A 26,291-nucleotide genomic window follows, 5' to 3' on the forward strand; every position below is an offset into this window, starting at 1 on the left:
AATGAACAAAACTGAGTAAAATTTACCCTTTGAAATTGGTGCTTTCAAAAGATACACTGGAAAGGAATATTTGAAGTCATGTTGAAAAATTTCAATATTTTTATTTCCAAGGTTAAGAATGAGGCTTTAAATTTGGTCCTAACACAACGTACCACCCAAACCATGCTACTGGCTATAAAAGAGAACCAGTCTAATTCCCTTAGTCATGCCTTCTTCCTGCAAAGCCTATCTACTCACCTTTATTCAGTAGGTTTGGGTATAAAACATGACTGTTGCAAAACATTTAAAGAAAAGCATCTCCCACCAGGGAGGCTATTCAAAAGAACATTTATTACAAGCTCTAAAGGCAAATCCATAAACATTTTGTGCAACAATAGCCCTAAGTGAAGGATGATAATCATTTGGATAGAAATGCCATATATTCTTTCAAGCACTTACTTAATAGGCACAACTCATGCATCAACTCTCTACCTAAATGCCACCATTTTAATATTCTGTATATTATTTATTTCAAAACTTTAACAAATATTAATTCCTTCCCTGGTTGTAGCCTCCAGAATCTAAGCATCTTGTTTGTTCTAATTAAACTACAATCTGGATCTAAAATCTCACTGCAAATTAGTTTGTGACCTTGGACTATCATGCATTTTGTCTCAGTTCCTCAATTAGAGACATTCTCGAAAATAGTTGAATGAAATTATGGAAAGAGACAAAATTACACTTGATGGTGTGAAGATTTTGAATGTACAACTAAAAATCATAGCTGAGAATGATGCAGAGACTCTTGCAATTTTCTAGGGAGCAATGACACACTGACTGAGAGTCTGCATCAGATTTAATGTGTAGTTTAAACTCTACTGATCTGGGCCAGTTGGTATGTGTAGGTAGGATTAGCCATAAACTTTACTTTATGTAAAAGGACGCTCTGATTAAAAGATTCTAGACAATTCTGATGGGATAAAGTCACCAAATTTGAATTTTTCTTATCCTCATCTGTCATCTTATACCTACTTATAGAACAATCTGATGATTAAGACCATGAGGTCTCTCTCAAGGCAACATTAACATTTCCTGCAGTTACAATAACTAGGGAATGGGGAGAAAACTGAATTTCATTTTTAGATGTTTTCAATTAGATATACATAAAGTAGATAAAGAAGTGTTATGTGCACCCAATTCAGGATGTTATAAAATTAGAGCATGAATGAGAAATGAGTATCAGGTTGACTTGGCACTGTATATACAGGTATGAAAACATAGCACATAAATTCCCATTTATATCAGCAATTACTGCTAATCAGAGCTCAAATTGGATTTTATTATCAGGCAATAGAAAAACAACTCCAAGGATTCAAAATTATTCTAGTTAATACATTTAGGACTAATTTAGATTAATTCAAAAGTGGGAAAAACGTAAATCTATAGACTAAAATTTACGAGAAGCAGCAAGGCCACTCTTTCTAGGCCACAATTTTTCTAATCTCATCATCTGTAATGTTACAACATTGAATTTAAGTAACATCCAAAAACACAATCTTGCTCATAAAAAAAAAAAGGTGTTAGACATCACCCTAGAGATGTGCAACCTCCTAATGTAAGAGCTGTGAAATTAAGGCCTAGTGACTTGTTCAAGGCCACATAGCTAATTTAGCAGAAGATTCTAGACTTCCTAATTTCCAGTCTTGGTACCAAAATACTTCTTGGCTAATAAATATTTGTTTAAACCATCAAACCATTACGTACAATAGTCAAGAGTTTAGCATAATAAGAATATAAAATCTTAGCACAAATGAGTGGCCTGAAATAAAGCCAAATTTACATAATGCAAATAAAATATTATATATAAAATCAATGGTATCTAGTGAATACTGAACTTAAAGTGTTTCATCAAACTTACATATAACCAATCAGAGGCTCCACTTAGCACTAAGTGTGGATACATTCAAGTTTTGTTAGATTCTATGAAATTTCCTCTATGTAGATAGGAACTATAAGGGTTAAATACTCTTAATTGCTGAGAACAGTTTTATATTATTTCTCAGAATATTTGCACTATTTTGATAGAATAATAAATTGATAAGCTTAGCAAAATGACAGAAAGATGACAGCTTCATGCATAGCAAGATGTCTCTAAATATATTTATCTGTTAGCATGAGCTGAATTTACTGCTTGTAGTAAGTTGGATTTTTCAGTATCAACAGGATTCTTCAAAAGCAGGAAGATTACTATTCATTAGTAGTAACTGCATGAAAGCTAAGCAATCTAAAAGCCAGAAAATAATGTAGACAGTACAAAAATGAAATAAATATTAACTGAATAAAAGAATTTGTGATGAAATTTTCTGTGCAGAAAAAAATACTGGGCATAAGCATAATTTGAAAAATAAGCTAAATACCAAGTGTCAGAAATCTGTGAAGGTTTCAATTCTATATAAAATAAATTTCTCTTAAATTTAATAAAATAAAAATTCACTGTTTGGTCATATGCCAAGATGTCCTGAAGTAAACATTTGTAAGAATCCTTGGAAAAGAGAAAATTAAGGCTAAAAAGATCAAACACCAAGTGTTCATAACACCTTTTGACAACAGTCTTTGCTAACATGTAGTCTCCTTTGCTCTAAGATATGCAGGTTTTTCTCCTCTTTATTGCAGTCCTATTTTAATATCTTAAACTTAAGGCTACTTCTGGATCTAACACATGTAACCTACAAAAACTGGTTAAAGTTTATTTCTTACTATCAAATTGACTTCTGAGATCATCATTTAGGTTTATAACTGGCATTATTTGTCACCTAATAGCAGAATTCTATTGCAAGTATTATACTCAATGAGTATGAGTAGGAATATGTACTAGTATGCCTTAAGTTACTAAAATATATGCAACTAACATTTATATTTAACTGCTTTCAAGAAGCTAGAAAACAATACTTAGGTTTGTTTTCAAAGATGATAAAATTACTTTTATAGACTTGAGTTGTTCATGTTTGTTTTTTGCAGTTTCTAATAAAACTGGTCCATATTAAGCCAGTCTTGAAGATTTAAGTTGAAGATTTAGATTTATAGACCCGATACTAACAGCTACGTCTTACTGTGAAGATAGGGACAATATAAAGCCAACCCCAATGCTTCTTTTCCAGTGCCTAAGCAGAGATGCTCTGTCATAGTTCTTAAAACTTTTGTTCTTAGTGTAAAAGCTGAATGACCTCCTTTATGAATTTTGACTTCAGTGAAAAACCCACAGATTATGGGTATAATAGTTACTGGAACATACAGTACTCAATGTAAGATAACTCATGTACTATATCAAGGTGCATTATAACAACATTTCCCCTGTGCCTCTCCACATGCTTTTCATATTTTATAACATTTCAGTTGGATGGAGGGAAGACTGGAATAGTTCAGAAAAGTCTAGCCTTTAAGATCTAGATAAAAGTTCATAGTGAATCTTCTAAAACACATTTAAACATTTGGACATGTTGCAATCACAATAAGGGACTATATAAAAATAATGAAAATTGCAAAGGAAACTTTATAGTCAATGAATGTACAGTACTTTGGCCAAATGCATAATGTACAAGAAATCCAAGTAATATAGTTTGTTAACCAGCTGGCGATAGTTCTTAAAAAGTTACTGCTCTAAAATCTGTTCCTAATAACCTTCTAAAATTGCTTTTAAATAAAATTCTTAAATTGCAGCAATAAACAAGGAGACAAAATACACTTAAATAACACCGCAGTTTATCAAAAGACACGTAAGAAATTTCAACTCTTATGTCTTTGAGTTATAAAAAAATCAATGTTTTGGCTAAGTTATAAACATATTTATAATGCAATTACTTGCATAACTTTATAATGCTAATGACACTATAAGACCAGAATAGGATAAAAAAAAACACTAAACATAAAAATGCTTAGCTCCATTATTCACCTGTAGAACTTGTTCACATATGCCTAAATTTCATATTTACTATAGCATCATTGCTCTAATTTTAAAAGTTATAGCCAAAGGATAAGGCAAAACCACCTATGAATTGGCATATTTGTTTATTTCGCAGTTTGTGAAAATGTCCTTAATTTGTTGATGCAGCAAACAAGTTTCAACTCTGATTGCTATGCAAAAGGAACAGAAGGTAATCTGCTTTGCAATGAACTTTATAGTTCAGTTGCATACAGGCAACATGCTATATGAAAAAAATCACTAACTGAACTACAGGTATTAAATACTGAAAAAAGTTAACAGTTTATTATAATTTATTTTATTTAACAATCTAGGAAGTTCGCAGCCATCAGCAGTTCCAGTGCAATTTCAGGTGCAATTGGGAATTCAGGAATCTCGGTGGAGCTGTTAGTGTAGCGAACCTTGTAGGTAAAATACATGCATACTTTTGATAGCACATGTGAAGGGATCTCTCTAAAATTGACCTCATTGGTTTCATTCTCAGCAAACTGACCTGTAAAAGAAAAGAAATATGTTAAAAGAATATATCTAACTAGCATCAAATTAAATACTTAACTCTGATTACACAGCATAAATTTAAAAATCCTTATTTTTATTAAGATAATGTTTAACATTCATCAAGACTGAATTTTAAAATTCCAGTTCCCTACCAGAAGGTTGGACTAAGCAGTTCTCCCTGAGACTTTTTATGGCATAAATATGAAGGGCAAATGGGACAGAAAAAGCTAAATTGCTGTTTTAGAGAATCAGCCCAGGGAATCAAATCTTTATGAGTCATCAGGAGTTTGAATGTGCAGACAAGCTTCTCCTTGCAGCTTAGAGTAAAATGTGAGAGGAAAGGGAAAAGCTGAGAAGTAATCAGCAATGGATGATTATGAAAATTCTCAATATTATCCAGGGTGTGAGTTCTGAGACTAGGGCCAGAAGCGACTCTATCAGGAACTCCCAGAGTTCTCAGGAAGTTACTCCCCAGAGGACAGGGTTCCATGTGAGGGCTTTCCTGAACAATCCTTTGCTAAAGAAGGTATGACTGAACATGGGTCCCAGTCAGCCATTTCAGTGGAAGTAAGGATTGGAAAACCAAATACCCAGGAAGGATCTGTGGAAAGTTCTATTGTCTGTTGGTTTGGAGCTGTGTGAATTGCACACAAAGCAAACAAGGTTCTTACAAAATTTATATGAGCAGAACCACTGCTAGGCTGGCCTGAAAGGGAAAAACTGAAAGAATGACTTCAAGGGCAGAACCATTGAAGCAAATGTTTGGAGAGAAAAGATCTCCTTGGGCCAAGAGAGTGGGTCTACCCAAGTGTGGGGGGAAAGGGCAGGTCCATCTCTACACTTAGATGGGAAAAGCCATCTGCCCCAGTGAACGGAAGGGTAGGCCTCACGCCTAGTTGTTCAGGGAGAATGCTACCACCCCAGTGCTCAGAGATTGTGGCCTACAACCCATGTTTTGGGAGAACATGACCACAGCACCAGTGGTGCTGCTGCTCCATTAGGCCTGGAAGACAAAACATTTATCCACAAATGACTTTCAGACCTTGAAATCTAATGAAGTTTGCCCCATTTGGTTTGTACTTGTTTGGAACCCGTGCCTCCTGTTTTTCTTCCAATTTTTCCCCTCTGGATTAGGAATATTTATCTTCTGCCTATCCCTCCACTATATATAGGAAATAAGTAACTTCTTTTTTTCCTAAGTTTTAAAGGTTCACAGAGGGAGAGGAATTTTGTGCCAGGATTGACTATGCTTGCAATTGATTTTTTTTAAAGATTTATTTTATTTATTCCCCTTGCGCTCGCTGTCTGCTCTGTGACCATCTGTTGTGCTCGTTTTGTGCTCTCTGTGTCTGCATGTCTTCTCTTTAGAAGGCACCAGGAACCAGACCTGGGATTGCCCATGTGGGAGAGAGGTGCTCAATCACTTGAGCCACCTCAGTTCCCTGCTTTGTTGTGTCTCCCATTGTCTTTTTCCTTTGTGTCTCTTGTTGCGTCACCTTGCTGCATTAGCTTGGGTCTGCCTGTTGCACCAGCTTGCTATCCTGCTCATCCTCTCCTGGAGGCACTGGGACCCAAACCCAGGGCCTCACATATGGTAGGTGGGAGCTCAATCACTTGAGCCACATCCGCTGCCACAATTGATTTTGATGAGATTTTGTACTTTGCATTGTTCTGTAATAGCTTAAGGCTTTTGGTATGTTGTGATGGAATGAAGGTATTTTGCAGTGCGAAAACATGTCTTTTTGGGGTCCAGAGGGCAGACAGTGTTGGAGATAAATCATGTCCCCCACAAAAGGTATGTCCAAGCCCCAACCAATGGTCCCGTAGATATGAACCCATTTTTAAATAGGACTTTTGAAGGTATTAGTAAAGGAGTGCTCACACTGAATGGGGGTGGGCTTTAATCCAATTTGGCTAAAGTCCTTGTATGAAAAGGAAACTGAATATGGAAAACAAAGCCATGGGAGAAGAAAGAAGCTAGAAATAAGAGAACCCAGAAGAGAAAGGAGAAGATGCCACCATGTGCATTGCCATGTGATGAAAAGGTCTAGCAGCCATGGCTGCTAGAACAAGGATTGCTAGCAGCCAGCCCCAGAAAGCCACAGCCTTTGGGGAGAAAGCATCACCATCCTGATGTCTCAGTGTTGGATGGACTTCTCCTAGTCTCAAAGATGTGAATCAATAAATTCCCATGTTTAAGATAACCCACTGTATAGAATTTGTTTTAGCAGCTAGAAAACTAAAACACTATGTAAATATAAAGTGAAAACAACAGAGTCTAGAAAACTTCTAAAATACTAAATACAAAAGGCAGTTCACTTCTAAAAATATGCTTCCTGAGAATCTAGTATTTTAGAAGTTTTCAATAATTTTCTATTGGTTGGGGTAAGGTGGGAGAGCGGACAAAGGAGAGCAGGGCTCAGCAAATAATTTATAATGAGATAAATTTTGGTTTGCCAATAACTAATGCATACAATAATACCAATAAGCACTTATTAAACTTTTTACATACTGAACTATTAGTTTTGTGTTAAAGGTTTTCCTCAACCACTAAAGAAAACTTGCTTTTAATTTTAAATTAAAGCAGTTAATTTATTTTTGAATTAGAATTTTGTTGGCACTGTAATTTTTTTCTAAAGTAATTCCCAGTTCTGTCCATGGAAAAGCCTAGAAGCAATTTAGCTTAGGAGCAATGAGTGCCCCTAGACCTAATCTGGGGTCTCTAAAACTATTTTCAACCAAAAGGAAACAGGGCTCTTTAGAAAAATGGCTGCTTTCACGTTTGGGTAATAAACGTACAAGATAAGCCTAGAAATCATATTGCTACAGAAAGCAGTATAGCTATCCAAGACTAATGGAGCCATGTCTAAAGGACACAGAAGCCATTCTGATGTGGCTTCTTATGACATAAAAATGGAGCAAACAGAACAATTTGAGTATCAGTAAGAACGAGTGCAACCAAGGGGAAACTATCAAAATAAAAAAGTCACGAGTTCATAATTATACTCAAAAAACCCAAAGAAACAAAAAACAACATCCAAAACGAAAACTGGATAGCTGCATATAAAAAGAATGAAGCTGGACCCCTACCTCAAATCATATGTAAAAATTAACTCAAAATCAAAATGATTCAACAACATAAATATAAGAACTAAAGCCATATAACTCTTAGAAGATCACAGAGAGGAAAATCTTTAGGATCCTGTATTTGGCAACAGATTGCTAGACATGACACCAAAAGACAAGCGAAAAAAGAAAAAAATAGATACTACTGGAACTCATCAAAATAAAAAGTTTGTACACTGAAGTTTTTCATTTTATCAAGGAAATGAAAAGACAACCTACTGAACGGTTTAATATCCTGAACATATAAAGAAAGTACTACAACTAGAAAACAAAAAGCCAAACAACCCAATGAAAAAATGAGTAAAGGACTTGACTGAACATTTCTTCCAAGGCAATATGTAAATGGTCAATAAGTCTAAGAAAAGATGGTCAACATCATAGTCATTAGGAAATGCAAACCAAACCCACAATGAGATGCCACTTCACAAGGATGGCTAGCATTGTAAAACAGAAAATAACATGTTGGAGAGTATGTGGAGAAATTGGAACCCTTGTACATTACTGGTGGGACTGTAATATGATGCAGTATGGTTGCTCAGAAAATTAAATATAGAATTACAGTATGACCTGGCAATTACATTCCTAGGGATTCGAAAAGATACTTGTACCCAAATATTTACAACAGCATTATTCACAATAGCCTAAAGGTAGAAGTAATCCACCCAAAAAGAGAGGAATAATAAACAAAATGCGATATATATGCACAATGGAGTATTCAGGCATAAAAGGAAAGAAGTTCTGATAAATGCTACAACATGGATGAACCCTGAAAACATGTTAAGTGAAAGAAATGAGACAAAAAATGCCACATACTGGAATGCAACATAATCATGCAATAAAAATAGAACAGGTGTTCTCTCTCTCTTTAAATGTTTGAACCATTAATTCAACTTGCAAACATTCACAAAACATTAAAGGTGAAAATACAGGAAGATAAAACTGAAAAATGCACCTACCTGGGCCACTCAACATGGCTTTTATTGTTCCTGATGTTAGTGCATGTTCTCTTTTTACAATAAATTCATGACCATCAGAAGATATCAATTTGACATACATGGCATCAGGGCCCTCACAGCCACCATAGGTTTTCTCCTCTCCATCTAAAGTAAATTAAGTAGTGAAATGATTTTTGAATCACATAATTTATGAAAAGTACACAGGTTTACCAAGGTAAGTATTTGACGACCTCAGACCAAAACACTTCTAGAGAATAAAAACCATCAAGATTCCAAGGTCTAAAATTCTAGACACAGAAATCAGAGGGTCCTGATTATAAATACAGAGGGAATTTTTAAGTTATTTGTTATAACTGTGCTATTTAATATGATAACCACTAGCCATGAAGCAATTTAAATTTAAATTAATCCAAAGTAAATAAACAAAAATACAAAACTTTATTCCTCAGGTAAACTAGTCACATTTCAATAGCTACATGAAACTAAGCTACCGTAATGGTCAGCAGGTACAAAACATTTTCATTATCACAGAAAGTTCTACTAGACAGCACTGTTCTATAAACACACATACACTTACAACTAATAGATTTTGCTTTTTTAAAAAAATAAACCTTATTAGGATGATTTTAAACACATTTACAAAAGCAAAACTCTTTATTTTAAAGCAAATATGCCCAATGATCCTGGTAAATGGCTCTTTTCAGTTTTCCTGCTTTCCATTTGCCTTTTACAACTTCCAAATACTTAAAACTTTTCAACCTCTCTGTTCAGTTTCTTCATTTTTTGCTATCTAGAGATTTTATGGTTGTAAATCAGATAAAGCACAGGAATGTCTGACAAGCACTAAATAATCACCCACATACCACAAAAATTAGTAGGTGGCAAGGGCAGTTTAAGATTAGACAAGTTCATTTTTTCTTTTATTCAGGAGGGCAACCTATTTCAAAGACAAAGTAGCTATTGTTTTACAAAGAAATGCTTAGGCTTACTTAAAAAAAAAAAAAAATCTGAATCTACTACATTATTCCTAGAGTACAAGTCTCAGAAGAAACTAGCCAAAATGAAATGTAAGATGTTTAACTCAAACATGTGCCACATCCAATAGAAAAAAAATGTTGATTAAAAAAATAAGGTCAAAATAATGGAGATAGGGAAACGGACTTTGGCCCAGTGGTTAGGGCGTCCGTCTACCATATGGGAGGTCCGCGGTTCAAACCCCGGGCCTCCTTCACCCGTGTGGAGCTGGCCATGCGCAGTGCTGATGCGCGCAAGGAGTGCCGTGCCACGCAAGGGAGTCCCCCGCGTGGGGGAGCCCCGCGCGCAAGGAGTGCGCCCGTGAGGAGAGCCGCCCAGCGTGAAAAGAAAGAGCAGCCTGCCCAGGAATGGCACGCCCACACTTCCCGTGCCGCTGAAGACAACAGAAGCGGACAAAGAAACAAGACGCAGCAAATGGACACCAAGAACAGACAACCAGGGGAGGGGGGGAAATTAAATAAATAAATAAATCTTTAAAAAAAAAAAAAAAAATAATGGCGATAAAGACAATTTTCAAGTAAGCAGGATATCTTAAGACATATTTTAAACACTTACAGAGACTTAGGAAGAAAAGTACAGAGAAGGATGAGGCTGATGTACCGTATAGCCAAAAATACCCATTCAATTATTCAGTCAGTAATTCATTTAGAAATCCCTAAAGTAAGATCCATAAATATCAACACCACTGCTTAATCTAATCACACGAAAACAATAAAAAAAAATCTAAAATGAGGGATAGTCTTTAAAATAACTGGGGAAGCAGATTTGGCTCAACAGATAGAGCATCTGCCTACCACATGAGAGGTCCAGGGTTCAAACCCAGGGCCTCCTGACCCGTGTGGAGCTGGCCCATGCACACTGCTGATGCATGCAAGGAGTGCCATGCCACTCAGGGATGTCCCCCACATAGGGGAGCCCCATGTGCAAGAAGTGCACCCTGTAAGCAGAGCAGCCCAGTGCGAAAAAAGTGCAGCCTGCCCTGGAGTGGCACCGCACACACAAAGAGCTGACACGGCAAGATGACACAACAAAAAGAGACACAGATTCCTGGTCCTGCTGACAAGAACATAAGTGGACACAGAAGAACACACAGCGAATGGACACAGAAAGCAGACAACTGGGTGGGGAATGGGAGAGAAATTAAAAAAAAAAAACTTTAAAAAAATAAAATAAAATAAAATAAAATAATTGGCTAGCTCTCTTAAAATGGTAGCCATGAAAGACCTCCCCTTCTCATCCAGTAAGAAGAAGTGAGGAAGTGGATTTGGCTCAAGTGATTGAGTTCCTGCCTACCACATGGGAGATCCCGGGTTCAGTGCCTGGTGCATCCTAAAGAAGATGAGCACAGAACAAAAACAAAAGCGAGTGCAAACAATGGGGGGCAGGGTAGAGTAGGGTAGGGGGTGATAAATAAATAAATCTTTTTAAAAAAAAAGTAGTGAACTGTTTTAGATTAAAGGAGACTAAAGAGACAAGGTAATGTATCAGTAATCCTTTACTGGACCCTCACTGAAAAGAACAATTTGGAACCCTGGAAAATTCTGAACATGGCCTGAATTAGAAGATAGATGCTGAAGTATTTAGGTGTGAAGTATATATATGCAACTCAATCTTAAATGACACTAGTATATACACACATATACATATATATATACAGACATTTACACATATGCACACAAACACCCAGGAAAAGAAAATGTGACAAAATCTTAATTGGTGAAGGCTATGTGAAGATTCAGTGTATTATTCTTACAACTTTTCATAATAAAAGCTAGGGAACTCATAAAGATGTAACTTCTAAATTGTAAAGTACTTAAGCACACTGATTTTTTTTAGTTTTCAGCAACCTCTAAGAACAAAAATAAAAATAATCATCAACTTCAACTTATGTTTCTAATATTTTTTGCAGCTAAACCCTTTTATATGTCTGTTGGGGAAATTCAAATTTCTTAATAAGGCATAATTTCTTACTAGGATCACAAATTGTATTTGGTACAATTATGCTGCTGATCTGCCTTTCAAGAAAATATAGTGTATATAAACTGTTGATTTAAATGACTAATTTCAGTCTACTATGACCATTTTCTCTCCTGCATTTAATAACTTTGAAGGCTTATCTTTAGTTGACAAGAAAAACCAGCTTTTACTAGTCGAAAGACAAAATGACCTTTATATAACTTACCCATTATGCTCTTATGAAATTCTACTTTGATTCCACAGGAACTTTAGTGGTTTCCTGAAAATACAACAATGCAATATAAGATTAATAGTGCAATGGATATGTTTTCACAATTGTTATGTCCTTTACAAGCTTAAGGACTCTTTCTTCCTCACTGTTTTGCAAGAATTCACCATTCCAATGCAGCAAAAGCACAACACTTCTATGAATCAACAGAAGAGATCAGAATGCTTTGTGGGATTGATAGGTTGGGGCTTTTGAATTGGAGGAAGACTACTTAAAGATAAAGCATTAAAATGCTCCATATATTGCTGGAGAGACTAGGAATAGGTATAAGGAAGGTTTCTAGAGGCTAATGTCCTATATTGATCTAGGTAGAAATTACATAGGTACTTTCACTTTGGGATAATTCATAGCTTTGTATGCTTATGATCTGTAAACTTTTGTGTATGGCAGTTATAAAAAAGTTAAAAAATGTTTTGCATCCCAGGACAACACATCCTAAGAGTCTCCTCCTATGACAATTCACTACTATGTTGCGATAAAAACTAGGGAGACATGGATTTAGATTATCATTCTTCAACTTGCCAGCACCCCCATGCTTACCACACAATAGGTATTCTACAAAAGGCAGCTACTCACATCATTATCTCATGGTCTTCTATTTGGGAACCAAAGGAAAAGAAACTTTATAGAACCACAGGAATTAAGATGACCCCCACCCCCTCCCCCTGCCCCTATGTCATGGATTTGTATTATTGGAGTATAGAAGATGGAGTAGGAAATGCCCCTTTGGGACATAGCTACCCAGAGAATGTTCATTCTAATTCCCCTAGGATAGTTTGTGCAATTTTTAAAACTGATTTGGACAAATAGTTTATTTTTCCTTTTCTTCCTTATGACTGTTTTTACCTTCACTGTAGTTTGTTACAACAAATGTGGATACATATAAACATTATAAATTGATGGGGCAGTGCTGAGGAAGATGTTTTAAAGCATATGACATGTTGAGATTAAGACATTTAATGCAGCACAATCCATTAAAATATACACATATACTACAATCATCAAGAAAAATCTGCCATACTGAGATGTTCTAAGTTAGTGGGACATTATTCTTTTTCTGGGTAAAAGTTCTCTATTAAGCATCCAAAGAAAAATATGGGTTCCCTTCCCAGGAAAAAAAGCACACACAGAACATTTTACATAGAATTTTGTGGGGTTGGGGAGCGTTCAGATATCTTCTGAAGCCCATTCATAGATTTCAAATTATGAAACTCTCTTAAAGTTGTTTAAAGAATTTGATTACCTGCCCCCAAGAAATGAATATCAAGTTTCTGAACATCTGAGAAAAGATGATCACCTCCACCACCTCCAGGAAAGTAAAGTCTAGATAGAGATCCCCACCCCTACTTTTCTCTAAGTAACTATTCCGATAACAGTTTCAACATACAGACATTGTTCCTTAGGATCTGAATTGAACTTGAAGGTAAATCCCTGGCCTTAATTATCTTTATATCCTGTGTCTACTAGATACTAGTAGACATTAAGCAAATATTTGCTGAATGAATGAAAAATGACATGATAAGGGCATGAAGTAGCTTCCAAGAGAATGAAAAGATAAGCCCTGCTCGTTTCTTATGTAGGTATCCCCATGTATGAAACATTGTACTCTTCTATTTCTTCTGCTTATAGGCCACCAACATTTGGAAATGTACAATAAATTGGTAGAAAAAAATAATTTTTTGAGAAATCTTAAAATTTAAAAAATAGGATGATTGTTAAAGCAAAAAGTTTCATGTTTTCAGTAATTTATTTTTTTTAGTAATTTATTTTAACAATGTTTTATAGCATTTCTTCAAAGGAAGACTGTATTTATACCAATGATCTTTAATATTACTATAAGAAAAAAAGCATATCCTAACTCTCCTGTTGTCTAAGAAACGTTGTTGACCAATATTCTAGTTGTAAGGGAAGGGTCAAGGAAATGAAACATAACATTTTAGAGCAGGAAAGGAAATTGGAGATAACCTATCTAATTCCACAGCTCAATTTGAGGGCCTAACAAGTGGTAAGCATTGCACTAAATGCCTTACATACATTATCTTACATAAAAATAACACATCCATAGAGAACTTTTATTCCCATTTTATAGATAAGAAAACAAAGAGGTTCAAGATTTCTACATTAAAAAAGCAGCATTAGGATTTATTTTTATTTTTTTAGGGGGTACCAGGGATTGAACCTGGGACCTCACACATGGGAAGGTATTAAAGACTGAGTTATAACCACTCCCCTAGGATTTAAACCTAAAAAAGAAAAAAAAAAATGCTAGAAAAGCTAGAAGCGCAAGAATTTGCAAGTGCCAACTTTCCTATCTTTTTCCAGAGTAAGACATCTTAGGATGTTTATTAGCCGTAGCTAAGCAACTCGGTGAAATCATATCTTAGAAGCCCTCTGGGTAGCAACAGTTTCTCTACAGACTTCTTAATATAGTAAATCAGTTCTACCATTTATACAACAGGGGTTATGGGGCTTAAGGGAGATCCAGCAACAACAGGATACTCAAAGCAAATCAACAGTAAGTTAAACATTTCCTTATTCTGAGGTTGAAGTTAAAAACATTTGAAACATATCTAAGTTTGGGTGACAAAAATCTCCGTTGGAAGACTGAACATCTATTTCATGACTGAGCTGGAATATGAATTAGGAAGGTAATAGCAAGTGGTAAGGAGCAGTGGGTTAAGAATAGTTCCAGACAGAAGAAATAGCATGAATAAAGGTCTGAGATGTGTTACATCATTGTGCTTTTAGAGTACTACATATAAACAGTTCTCTTTTATAGTTTAGTAACAAAAAGAAATTCTAAGTGAGCCTAGGCTGAACACTCAAAAGTTCTTTGTATATAGTCCATCCTTTTTCTGATTTGAAATGTCATCTTTACCAATAACATACCTAATTACTACATGGATTTCCAGACTTTATTCTCTTCTACTCATCTGTTTATACCTGACCAATACCTTCAACGTTTTAATTATAATAGTTTGATAAACATGTTTTGCTAAATGTTTGGGCAAGTCCCCCTCTTTTGTCCTTACATATTCCTTGTTAGGTATATTTATATATACTTTACAGTTTCTATTATGAATGGGATCTGTATTTCCTACTATACTTTCTCAAAGATTATTGCTGGTGTTTTGAAAGCTTTTAAATTTGGCAAGTTGATCAGCTTTGCAGAACTCTCTTACTAGTTACAATAGTTTTTCAGTTGATTTGCCTGGGTTTTATAAATAGATGGCAGCAAGTGCTGCAAATTTATTCTTTGTATCTTTTAACCTTGGCTATTTAAAAAAAAAAAAGACTAAAAAACACTGCAGATTAAAGAAACAAATATTTAAAAACCACCAAATTCTGGAAAAATAGCAAGAGAACACAAATACCTAATAGGCATGCATAAAAATGCTCGATCCCAATAGTATCCAGGAAAATGCAAATTAAAACACTAAAGCTTGATAAACAGAATCAATAAAAATTTTTAAAACACACATCAGGATAGGATGCTAGCAATTCTATTCTTGGTACCTACTTCTGACAAGCACTAGAATTATGTGCAAAGCAAGTAGAAGGTCAATTACCATAATATGTGTACAAATAAAAAAACTGTAAAAAATCCTAAAAGGTCCACCAATTTAGAGATGAGTTGAACAAAAATGGTACATCTGTACTCATAAAATACTATGTGGCAATGAAAAATAAAGGCAAAGCTATATATGTAATGACATGAAAAGCTGACCAAGATAAACTTAATTTTTTAAAAAGCAGGTAATAGAATAATAAAACAGGTTAGAATGATAGGTACAGTTTGATGCATACATATACAGATGTGGCCTCTAGCCTAGTACTCATATATTTTCTGCAGATAAATAAAAATGCATAAAAGTATAAGTTTTAAAATGCAAACAAACAGAAAAAGATCTTGAAGGATATTCTCCAAACTGAAAAATAATGTTTACTACTGGGGTAGAGACTGGGAGAGAGAGAGGTTGTAAACAGAAAATGCTGACTTACCTGAAATATTGTCATTTTAAAAATAAGAACTATTCATATTTTCCATCTATGATTTAAAATGGACTTCTTTTAAAGAAACAAATTAATTTGAAGAACAATGCAGGTCATGATTACAGCAATGATCAGAATGATTAATTCCTAATAAGTAAGGATGTGATTAATTTGGAAAACTAAATTATATTAACCAAAAATATTCCAATGTTCAGGCCTATTTGAAGAGAGAGGCTTTGGCCATATAATTCAAACTGACAGAAATTACGATGCAAGCAATTTCATTTTGTAACATGACATCAAAATATCCTGCCTCTTGCATATGTGTGTTTATACTGTGGTTGAATCTGTAACTCTTAGGAAGAACTGAACTCATTCTGGCCTATTCATTTATAATATAATGCTCCAACATTTAACTCTTGCACAGGTAGTCTTAATACTTAACAAACAGTTGCCTATCCCTTCTATCCTCCCACTGTGGAATGTACAGTTTTCGTCACTATTAGATACAAATGCTTCATAGCTGTCTTATAAAGTCTTTTTATATGTATTTTGTCTCTCTAACTAGCTGTAAGTCCACAAGGCAGGGAGGTTCTCTCTCTCTCACTTATAAACCCAGCACAATAACCTACACATAGTAGTTACATGATAATGTTAACAAAGTGGAGTTTCATTCAATAATTTATCTGCCAGATATTTTTAGAAAGTATTATTCTAGAAAATATCTAAGTTTGTTGGAGTATTTTGGGTTAAACTTGAGGGAAGAGAATGACTAAGGAAGGAGAGGGTATTCTGTCTTTCATAATAGATTTACTAAAAATAAATTTTAATTTTTAAGGTAATTTTTTTATCCTAAAGACTTCCAGGACACAGCTACATTTTATGAAATTATGATAACCAAATAATCAAAACATCAGTCTCACAATTTTGGACCCACTAACATAAACTGTTAACTATAAATGTAAATATATGAAATGTATTCCTGTACAAGATTTCTGGAATTTCATGTTTCCTAGAACTTTCTGTTTTAGTTATCTGACAATGTTAACTGTTTGATAAATCCTTCAAATCTCCTCAGATTAAAACTTGTTCCCAGGGACAACAATGGGAGGTGGGGGGAGGGTTATAAAGGACTATGGGATTTTTCCCTTTTGAAGTAATGAAAACGTTTTAAAATTGACTGAGGTGATGACAGCACAACTCTGTGATGAAAATCAGAGTATACCCTTTGAATGGACTGTACAAAGCATGGCACTGTGTAACAAGGGGAATCTGGTGGTGGATGATGGCTAATAGGACAAATATAAGAACGTTTTCTCCTGAAAGATAATAAATATATATTAATATAGGGTGTTGATAATTGGGTGGACTGGGGGGGAAATATACCAAATGTAAGAATATGGGCTATAGTTAGTAATAGTATTTTGACAATGCTCTTTCACTGTTTATAACAAATGTCTCACAACAATGCAAGGTGGTAGGAAGATATATGGAAGCCTTGTATGAAGCTATGTATGTTTTGTAAATTCAGAAATTTTACTATACACTTATTATGTATGTTCATGTATGACTAAAAAACTTCAATAAAAGTTTACTTAAAAAATAAAATGCAACGCAACAAAACAAAACAAAACCCTTGCTCTTAAACCTGAGTTTCAGAACAAGTCTTGTTCTTAGTGGCAGTCAGTGGGTAAAAGAGGTAAGTTCTTTGCTTTTACTAAGAGATTCCATTAAATCATTTAAAGTAAAAGCACTGACCTCAGTTTTCAATCTGTTTCTGACGGTTAAGAATAACTGCCTCATGGTTGTCTCAAACAGTCAGGCTTCTCTGCTAATGAAATAATGACTCACCTAATAATCAACTGTTTTCCAGTATCTCAACAGGCAGACTTTGGTTTCTAGGAACATACCCTCACAAATGCCAGTCCTGTGATCTGCTTGTCATGAATTGTGGAGCTTTAGGAATTTTAATTATAAGAATGCTCTCTGATATTTAAGAACTTTTATTTTAGACTGGCCACAAATGATCAATCAGAAATATCACATATGGTGGTATGGACCACAAGAGACAACTACAGTAATGTTATGTGGTCTATGGATATATCTGGAATGATGGTTCTCAGTTATTGATGTTTTGGTAGGTTATAGCTGTTTCCTAGCAAATTACAAATGGCAAAAGTGATAAAACATGATTTTCCCAAATCCTTATCCTGGAAAAGAAAAGTAAATGCATCAAAATATATGGCTAGAATGGAAAATCTCTTCAACATATTAAACTGGAACAACTGGGCATCTATATGGAAAATAAAAAACCTCAATTGCTACCTCACACCTTACACAAAAATCAATTTGAGGTGGTTTGTAGAATTAAACTTAAAAGGTAAAATAATGAAGCTACTAGAAGAAAGGTATCAGGGTAGGCAAGATTTCTCAGATAAGATATACAAAGCACAAATCACAAAATTTAAAAAATGATAAACTGGATTTCATCAAAATAAAACCATTCTGCTCAACATAAAACACCATGGAGAAAATGAAAAGGCAAGCCACAGCCTGGAAGAAAATATTCACATTGCATATATGACAAAGGATTTCTATCCAGGGCAAATGAAAAACTTCTGCAAGTCAATAATTATAATAAAAAAACCCAATCCAATTAAAAAGTGGACAAAGACATTTCACAAAAGACTATCAAGTTAACAGTATTATTTTAATATCGTTTTGTCAAAGGTGCCATACCAATGCAAAGTGTCAAAAATAAGGGGGTATATGGGAATGCTGTAGTTTTTACTTGACTTTTATGTAAACTTACAATTCTCCAATTAAAAAACAATTACAATGAAAAACATTATGTTAAATGAAAGAAACCAAAGTACTACATATGGTAAGATTCCATTAGTATAAAATGTAAATATAAATAAATCTACAGATATAGAATTAGATTAGAGGTTATATAGGGCTGGAGAAGGATGTAGGGATTGAGAGGTGACTGCTTAGGGGTATGAGGTTTTTCTTTTCAGAGTAATGAAAATGTACTAAAATTGATTGTGGTGATGAATGCAGAACTCTGAGATTATACTAAAAGACACTGATTAAACAGAATTACCATATGACCCAGCAATTCCACCCTTAGGTATATACCCCAAAGAACTGAAAACTGGCATGCAAACAGGTATGTGTACTTCGGTGTTCACAGCAACATTATTCACAATAGCCAAAAGGCAGAAACAATCCAAATGTCCATCAAAAGATAAATGAATAACCAAAATGTGGCATATTCATGCAAGGAATATTATCCAGGCATAAAAGGAATGAAGTTCTGATATATGCTACAATACAGATGAATGTTGAAGACATCACATTGAGTGAAACACGCCAGACACAAAAGAACAAATATCGTAAGATTTCACTTACCTGAAATATTTAGAATAAGCAAATTCATAGAGACAAAACATAGTTTAAGAGGTAACATGGGATGGGAGTAGAACGCAATGGGGAGTTTTTGCTTAATGGTTAAAGAGTTTCTGTTTGGACTGATGAAAGTTATGGAGATATTGGTGATGGTTGCACAACATGATGTTTTTAATTAAAAAATGGTTTGAATGGCCAATTCTTTTATATATATATGTTACAATAAAACTAGAAAAAAAAATCCTAACAACAATTAAAGAATATACTGGGCATTTCACTGAATGTAAATTAGTCCTCAATTTTAAAAAAACAAGGCTGAAAAAAGGGTTTTAAAAAAATATATTATTGATGGTATTTTTTAAGTTAGTTATCTTTAACTCCAAATACATCATCAACCCAGAATAGTTTTCTGTCTGATCAACCTTTCAAAAGATACTTAAGCTAGAAATAAGAGTGAGGGAAGCAGATGTGGCTCAAGTGATTAAGCCCCCTCCTACCAAATGGGAGGTCCCAGGTTGGGTTCCTGGCACCTCCTAAAGACAGTGAGCTGGTGTGATGGGCAGGTGCAACAAGCTGACACAAGACATAGGAAGAAAAACATAATGAGAGACACAACACAGTGGAAGCAGAGTTTCCCAGTGCCTCCTAAAGAGGCTGAGCAAGACAGTGAGCTGTCGTGATGGGCAGGCATGGCAAGATGATGCAACAATAGACACAAAAAGAAAAACACAATGAGAGACACAACAACAACAACATAAAAGCAGGGAATGGAGGTGGCTCAAGTGATTAGGCGCCTCCCTCCCATATCTTCAGTTCCGTTCCTCCTAAAGAAACAAGGAAGATGAACAGACACAACAAGTACAGACGAGGGAGTGGGGGGAAATAGATAAAATAAATCTTAAAAAAAAAGAAACAACAGTGGATTTGCACACACTAACAAAGGGGGAGTAGGATGTTGGTAGTTCCAAAGGAAAGTAAACCTAGGATTACAAATCTGTAACAGAAAATAGGTTAAGTGATCAGCCACAAAAGGAAAGCAGTTTTTGATCTGGGTGTTTATGGATGTGTTTTTAACAGGTAGAGTGGGAAGAAGAGGGCATTCCAGGCAAAGTAAACAGTATGCACCAAGTCAGATGGCTTGGAGGTATATAAAGTAGCTCAGTGTTGATGGAAACTAGCTTACAAATTATTCATTCAACAAATATTTACTGAGGGTTAGTATGTCAAGCACTGTCCTAGGCACCAGGGACAGAGAAATGAACAAAGATTCTAACCTCATATGAAGCAAGGTGGGGGCAGAAAACCACACCAAAATAATATGTACAATAAAAGAAATGCTATGGGGAAAATAAATTAGGATAGGGAGGAGAGGGACTGGGGAAGGGAAGCAAGGCAGGTTGCTATTTCATATGGGATGGTGAGAAAAAGCTTCACTGACATTTGATGGAAACCTGAAGAAAGTATCATGGATACCTGGGCAGAAGAGTCTTCCAAGAAAGGAACAGTAAGTACAGTATGAAGACCAGTTGGGCAAGAGGAATGAGTCAAGGAGAGAGTATAGGAAAAAAGGGGAGCACCTGGAAGTCGGGCCTTCTCTTTCAGGGGAATAGTGATGGATAAGGAAGATAGGCTGAGACATGGATCAAGATATAGGCAGGGGGCTCAAGAGTCAATGTTTAGATCTGAAAGGGGCAAATCATGGCTTGGGTTTAGAATACCTCGATGAGAAAAAGAGAAGAGGAAGGGAGGCCACATCTACATAAAGCCTCTCATCACTGCTGCTCCTTATTTTCACTTGTCTTGCACTGTCCTGTATTTATCAGTTTCTGCTGAATAGCTTTTTAAAAAGTATTTGGGAGGTTTATCTTGCCATTTCCCCCTCCTGGTTCTCTGCACCCACCTGTCCCACTGTAGTTCCTTCTGTGTTCTGTGACTTCAAGTGGGGGTGGGGGGGCCTTGAATCTTGTTTGTTTTTTCCTCCTTAGCAGAACTTGATATTTTCAATTTTGGAAGAACTAAAAGATAAACTGTGGTTTAAAAAAAAAAAGATATAGGCAGGAAAACTTAATGTAATATATAACACTAGAGCAGGCATATGTTCCTTCTATGCTACATTATCCCGTTTCATCTCTTTCTCTTTTTTTCCTCTCCATTATTCCCTAGACATGACTTCAGCCCTCCAAATAATGTAGTACTAAAATCAGTTTGTTTTAGAATCCCCCACTGCCAAATGAAGCTATCTTACCTTGGGGAAGAAACCTAATTTTCCTGTGTTCAGTTTCCTCAACTGTAAAAAGGGGCTAACACAGCAGCTACCTCATAGAGTTGTTCTGAAGAATAAATGAATTTATATATAAAACACTCAGAACAGCTACTATGATTCTATTACTCCTTCCTCCATAAATATATTGAATGCCTACTATGTGGCAGGTACTGTTTTAGGTACTTAAATCTATGGATAAAACAAAGAAGTTGCCCTCCTGGAACTTATATTCTAGTGTAGGGGTCAGCAGACTTTCTGCAAAGGCCCAGATAAATATTTTATGCTTTGCAGGTCATCAAGTCTGTGTCATAGCTACTCAAGTCTACCAATGGAGCATGAAAGCAGCCATGGACAAGACATAAACAAAAAAGTGTGCCTATATTCCAACAAAACTTTATTTATGGGCACTGAAACTGAATCCCATATAATTTTCATATATTACAAAATATATTCTTTTGAATATTTTTGAATCACTAAAAAATATGAAAACCGTTCTTAGCTTGTAGGTCCAACAAAAACTGGTGCTGGGCTGGGGGTCAAAGTCTGTTGACCCCATTCTAAGTAGGTCCTTAACCTGTAGTCCCTTACCCCTGGACTACAGAAAAATCCCAGATCCTTGAATTTGTATGTAACTTTCTGAGCATATGTGCAGGTTGGGGGAGGAAGAGGGGTAAGGTACCCCCACAGTCTTTATTGGATTTTCCAAGGGGTCTCTAACCATACAGAAGTTAAGAACTGGTCTTAGCCCTCTTAAATGAGTCTCAGTGGTTACGCTGACCCAAATTCATTTCCACATTTGGATTTCTACTCTCTGCTAGATAGCCCATCTTACAAACCCATAAAAGTTAAGTGCCAGGATTTCTGTTTTCTCATCTCCCAAACAAGGGATGTGGGCTAATTTGTGTCTACAAGTCCCTTCCAGTTCTAACAGTTAATGACAGAGTCCATCTGAAATGGAATTCATCCTCTCCTTATAACTTCCTGTAACTTCCAACTTCCCCTCTTTATTAAGCTGAGTCGGGCCTCAACACAGTTTTTAAGGGCTCCAGGGCTCTGTGTGTTCCCATTTAGTTTGTCTGCCTCACTCCCGTAAATGGGTCTAATCTCAATTTAAAAGACAGGCTATCTAAACTCCTTTGTTTAGGTTTAGAAAGTTAAGCAAATATATATTTCAACCTTTTTCGTTTCAAAAGTTGAGTAAAACTGTCTTTATCCAGAGTCAACTCTTTCACTTAAGTACTGAGTTCTATCCCCTCACTTAATCAAGGACTTTGCTCCTGCCATTTCATCTATCAACACACCAAATCCTATACAACATCATCACCCACTCCTCCATCTACCCGACCCACTTTTTAACCCATTCTAATCAGACTTTTGCCCCAACATTTCACTGAGGGGGCTCTGAGTTCACCAGGGATACTATAACAAATACTAGAGACTGGGTGGCTCAAACAACAGGAATTTATTTTGTTTAAAAATCAAGGTATCCCACTTCTCCCTGAAGTCAGTAGCATACTGGCGGTTGCTTGCCTGCAATCTGTAACTCAATTTTTGCCTGTCACATGACCATCTGTCTCCTATTGTTGCCTTCACACTCCTACTATGCCCAAATTTCTCTGCTTTCAAGTACTCAATCACACTGGATAAAGGCCCACCCTGATTCAGTCTGGCCTCACCTTAGCCAAAAGGATCTTTGAAGACCCTATTTACAAATTAGTTCACATCCACAGGATGGGGGTTAGGACTTGAACGTTTATCTGTAAGAGTCATGATTCAATCCACAACAGGTTCTTAGGAAATTTCAACTACTTCTCTTTTCACTTTATGCTTAACAGAGTTTTACACAGCTACTTCCTCCTTGAAACATTTTCTTCCCTTCACGCCCCAGATGCTGCAGTCTTGCTTTTCTGCTTTCCATCAGTTTATTCTTCGACTCCAGGCATCTGCCCTCTTTGCCATGAACATTCTCTACTTGATGTTCTCCACTCCATAGATTTAAATATCATCTATAAAATATGACCCCCAAATTATCTCCCTATCCTGATTTCTCCCCTGAGCTCCAGTTGTTGATATCCAACGCATCTACTGCGGATGTACTCTCAGCTGTCAACAGTTAGTAAACCCAGGGGAATAAAGAATTCCTGATTTATCTCTTGGAAACTTGCTCCCTATCCCATTTCTACTATTCATCCAAATGTTTGGGCAAAACAGTTATTTCTCAGTTTTTCAGTTGTTTTTTTTTTTAATCCTAGGGGGTAGGCAAGCCTTTAGACAGAAACATCTATGTGTGTAAATTCAAAGATTTTACTAATCATTTTCTGGCACTAAAAATTCTAGTTAAAAATAAGCATTTTAAAAGATATGAACAATTAACTGTTACTTTAGAACCTGATATGTAGAACAAAACTTCTTTCATCTGCAAACTATAGCCTAATTATATTAGAGTTACCTCCTGGTAATGAAACTGGCCACCTTTACATAAAATAAATGTGCATTTTTTTTTGAACGGTAACTACTATGTGAATTTTACATTTAGGGAAAAAAGTAATAGTAATTTCAAAATTATACAGAAACTCTAAATCATCACTGGCAATAAATACTTAATAAATATCCATGATGGTAGGGACTATACCTGTTTCTTGACAATGTATTCCCTGAAGGAATCAAACCACGAGTGAACTGTGATCCTTCAACAATGTGAATTATTATATAATTTAAATGAGATTAGAAAGTTATATTAGTCCACTTAACAGAAAAATAAACGACTACTCTGGAATTAAAAAGTAAACCAGGCAGTTTGAAAATGTGGTTTTAACACTATTTCTAAAGGATTTCAGTTGGTTTTTACACTGAAAGTGATGCAGAGTAGAAATGATCGCACTAACAGACACAAACTCAACAGCTATGTTACACTTTACAAAGCAGATTTTAGTTCCGCAAGGACAATTCACTGGACATTGTACTTGACAATAAATACCTCTTTTCAGAACAGTTTGGGAGGTAGATGTACACAAGCCCCAACCCACAAAGTCAGGCAGAGGTCACCAAAGTTACTGAGAAGGCAAACTTCTGAGGTCCCGCAACTGGAAGGAACGAGGGCCCTCTTCTGGGACCAGGTACTGACTCCAAGAAAGGAACGAATCTGAGTCCACACGGGAAGGCAAAAAGGAAAAGCGACTGGACTGCAATGCTAACTCCACCCTCCCGGCGCTCAGCCCAAAAAAGGCCCAGTCTCGCCAGCCGACGCCCCTTCTTCCACCTTTTCTTTTCCAAGCCCACAGAGCGGCGCTAGGAAAGGTCCAGCCGCCCTCTTCTCCCCTCCCCCAAAACAGGAGCTGGGGAGGCCCGGGGAGATTAGGAGCTTCCGTTCATTCCCCGCCCAAATGGGAAGGAGTGGGAGGTAGGACTGCCAGCGCGCCGGGTATAAGCCTCCCTAGTCCTCCTCGCGGACCTGGAGCACCGTTCCCGCACCAGCCCGAGACTCACTCTCCAGCCTCGCTGCCACCACAGCCGGATCCCCGCGCACCGCCACAGCCCCTAAACCAGGGCCGCCGCCCCCCACCCGCAGCTGCCTGCCGCCGTGGGTTCTGGGGCAGTCGGAGGAATTACTTCCGCTGGGTCACGGCCGCTTTCTCCGACACGCGGGAGACTAGTACCTAGGGAAGGGGGGACGTACCGAGCCTGTCGTCGGCTTCCGTCTGGCGGAAGTGCGCAGCGTTCCCCTCCCTTCCCCCAACAGTAACACTAGCCTGCCTAGGGGAACGGCGGTCAATGGCAAGTCTCAACCAATCCGATTCTGGGTCTTCTGATTCCCAGCATGCAGCGCTTATCCTGATCCTATTTCTGCAGGGACAGCATCCTCAAAGAGACTGTCGGCCCGGGCCCGGAGGCAGCACTGTATCCTGGGAGTTGTGGTTTCTTCGCGCTTACTGTCGGCGTTTGGCTCGAGGCAGCAATGCATCCTGGGACTTGTAGTTTCCCCTCCTACGAGTTAAGATTTCGGTGGGTGTAGGGTGTAGTTTCTGTCTCTGGTGTGTGATACTACTGGAGGCGGGGGCTTTCTATAGAGAAGGATTGACGTGTGGGAGTGCCGTTTCTAAGCAAACAAGATCGCTCTCTTTGTGAAGCAGCAACTCTTCTTTATGGAAAGTTACAGTGTATATTGAAAAAAGAGTATCTCAACTGCTCGCGCAATAGGCTAGTCTCATTTCCTCTCTTCCCGGTACAGTTCAATGTTTACTGACAACTAACCACGCCCCCCACCCACTCTGGGGCCTTTCCCTGCAGGCCCAAGGTTACCCTTCTCTCCACCGCTTTGTGTTCACGCGCTGAAGCCAGCTCCTATCATCCTTACTCAGTTCTTGGACTGTTTTTCTCACTCCACACACCTTCCCACCGCATGCTTTCTCCCTCCCTCTCCGTCAGCCTACCCTTTTTACTTGCTTTCCTGTGGTTAGAATTAGACACCTTTCCAGGATGACTGAAACAGCAAAATAAAATTCACCCTTTACTGTTTTCGGGGACTGTAGCACGAGGAGAGTGTAGTGCCAAAACCTTCACCATTACAATGTATTCAACTAGGCATTGTTGTGTAAAAAGATCAACAAAGGGAAAATAGATGAAGGCTATGCACAGCTTCTTAAATCAATTAATGACTTTAGCCTGAAAGGTATTTTTAGTTATTTGACAGATAATATGCATTGCTTTTTTGTTTGTTTGTTTTTGCATTGCTTTTTAGAATTGCAAGAAATGAACAGACTGTCCTGATTTAATTTTTCAAAGCCTTTGCAAAAATCATTAAAAAAC

The 26,291-nt window shown here is 36.7% G+C and overlaps 1 protein-coding gene across 8 annotated transcripts; it reads right to left on the reverse strand.

The window, feature by feature from the left end:
• Positions 1-81: 81 nt before the first annotated feature.
• ELOC (elongin C) lies at positions 82-25,356 on the reverse strand. Of its 8 annotated transcripts, none has more exons than XM_071207882.1 (5): positions 25,162-25,189; positions 21,123-21,249; positions 11,756-11,809; positions 8,539-8,682; positions 82-4,451 (listed from the first exon to the last, which is right to left on the reverse strand). In XM_071207882.1, the coding sequence occupies exons 3-5, from the start codon at positions 11,757-11,759 to the stop codon at positions 4,261-4,263; spliced, it is 339 nt and encodes a 112-aa protein (XP_071063983.1). In that variant the 5' UTR covers positions 11,760-11,809; positions 21,123-21,249; positions 25,162-25,189; the 3' UTR covers positions 82-4,260. The 8 variants fall into 8 exon arrangements, with proteins under 8 accessions (XP_071063983.1, XP_004462525.1, XP_004462526.1 ...); XM_004462468.5 differs by having other exon boundaries at positions 24,972-25,171; XM_004462469.5 differs by lacking the exon at positions 25,162-25,189 and adding an exon at positions 24,972-25,092 and having other exon boundaries at positions 21,123-21,237.
• Positions 25,357-26,291: the final 935 nt, after the last annotated feature.

The sequence above is a fragment of the Dasypus novemcinctus genome, chromosome 14, assembly GCF_030445035.2.
Source record: "Dasypus novemcinctus isolate mDasNov1 chromosome 14, mDasNov1.1.hap2, whole genome shotgun sequence".
NCBI classification, from domain to species: Eukaryota; Metazoa; Chordata; class Mammalia; order Cingulata; family Dasypodidae; genus Dasypus; species Dasypus novemcinctus.

Bases quoted from the DNA above. Each gene is read 5' to 3' on its own strand.
- ELOC (XM_004462470.5), bottom strand. The intron at 4,452-8,538 runs GTAGGTGCATTT...TTTCTTTTACAG, and splicing joins AGCCATGTTGAGTGGCCCAG to GTCAGTTTGCTGAGAATGAA.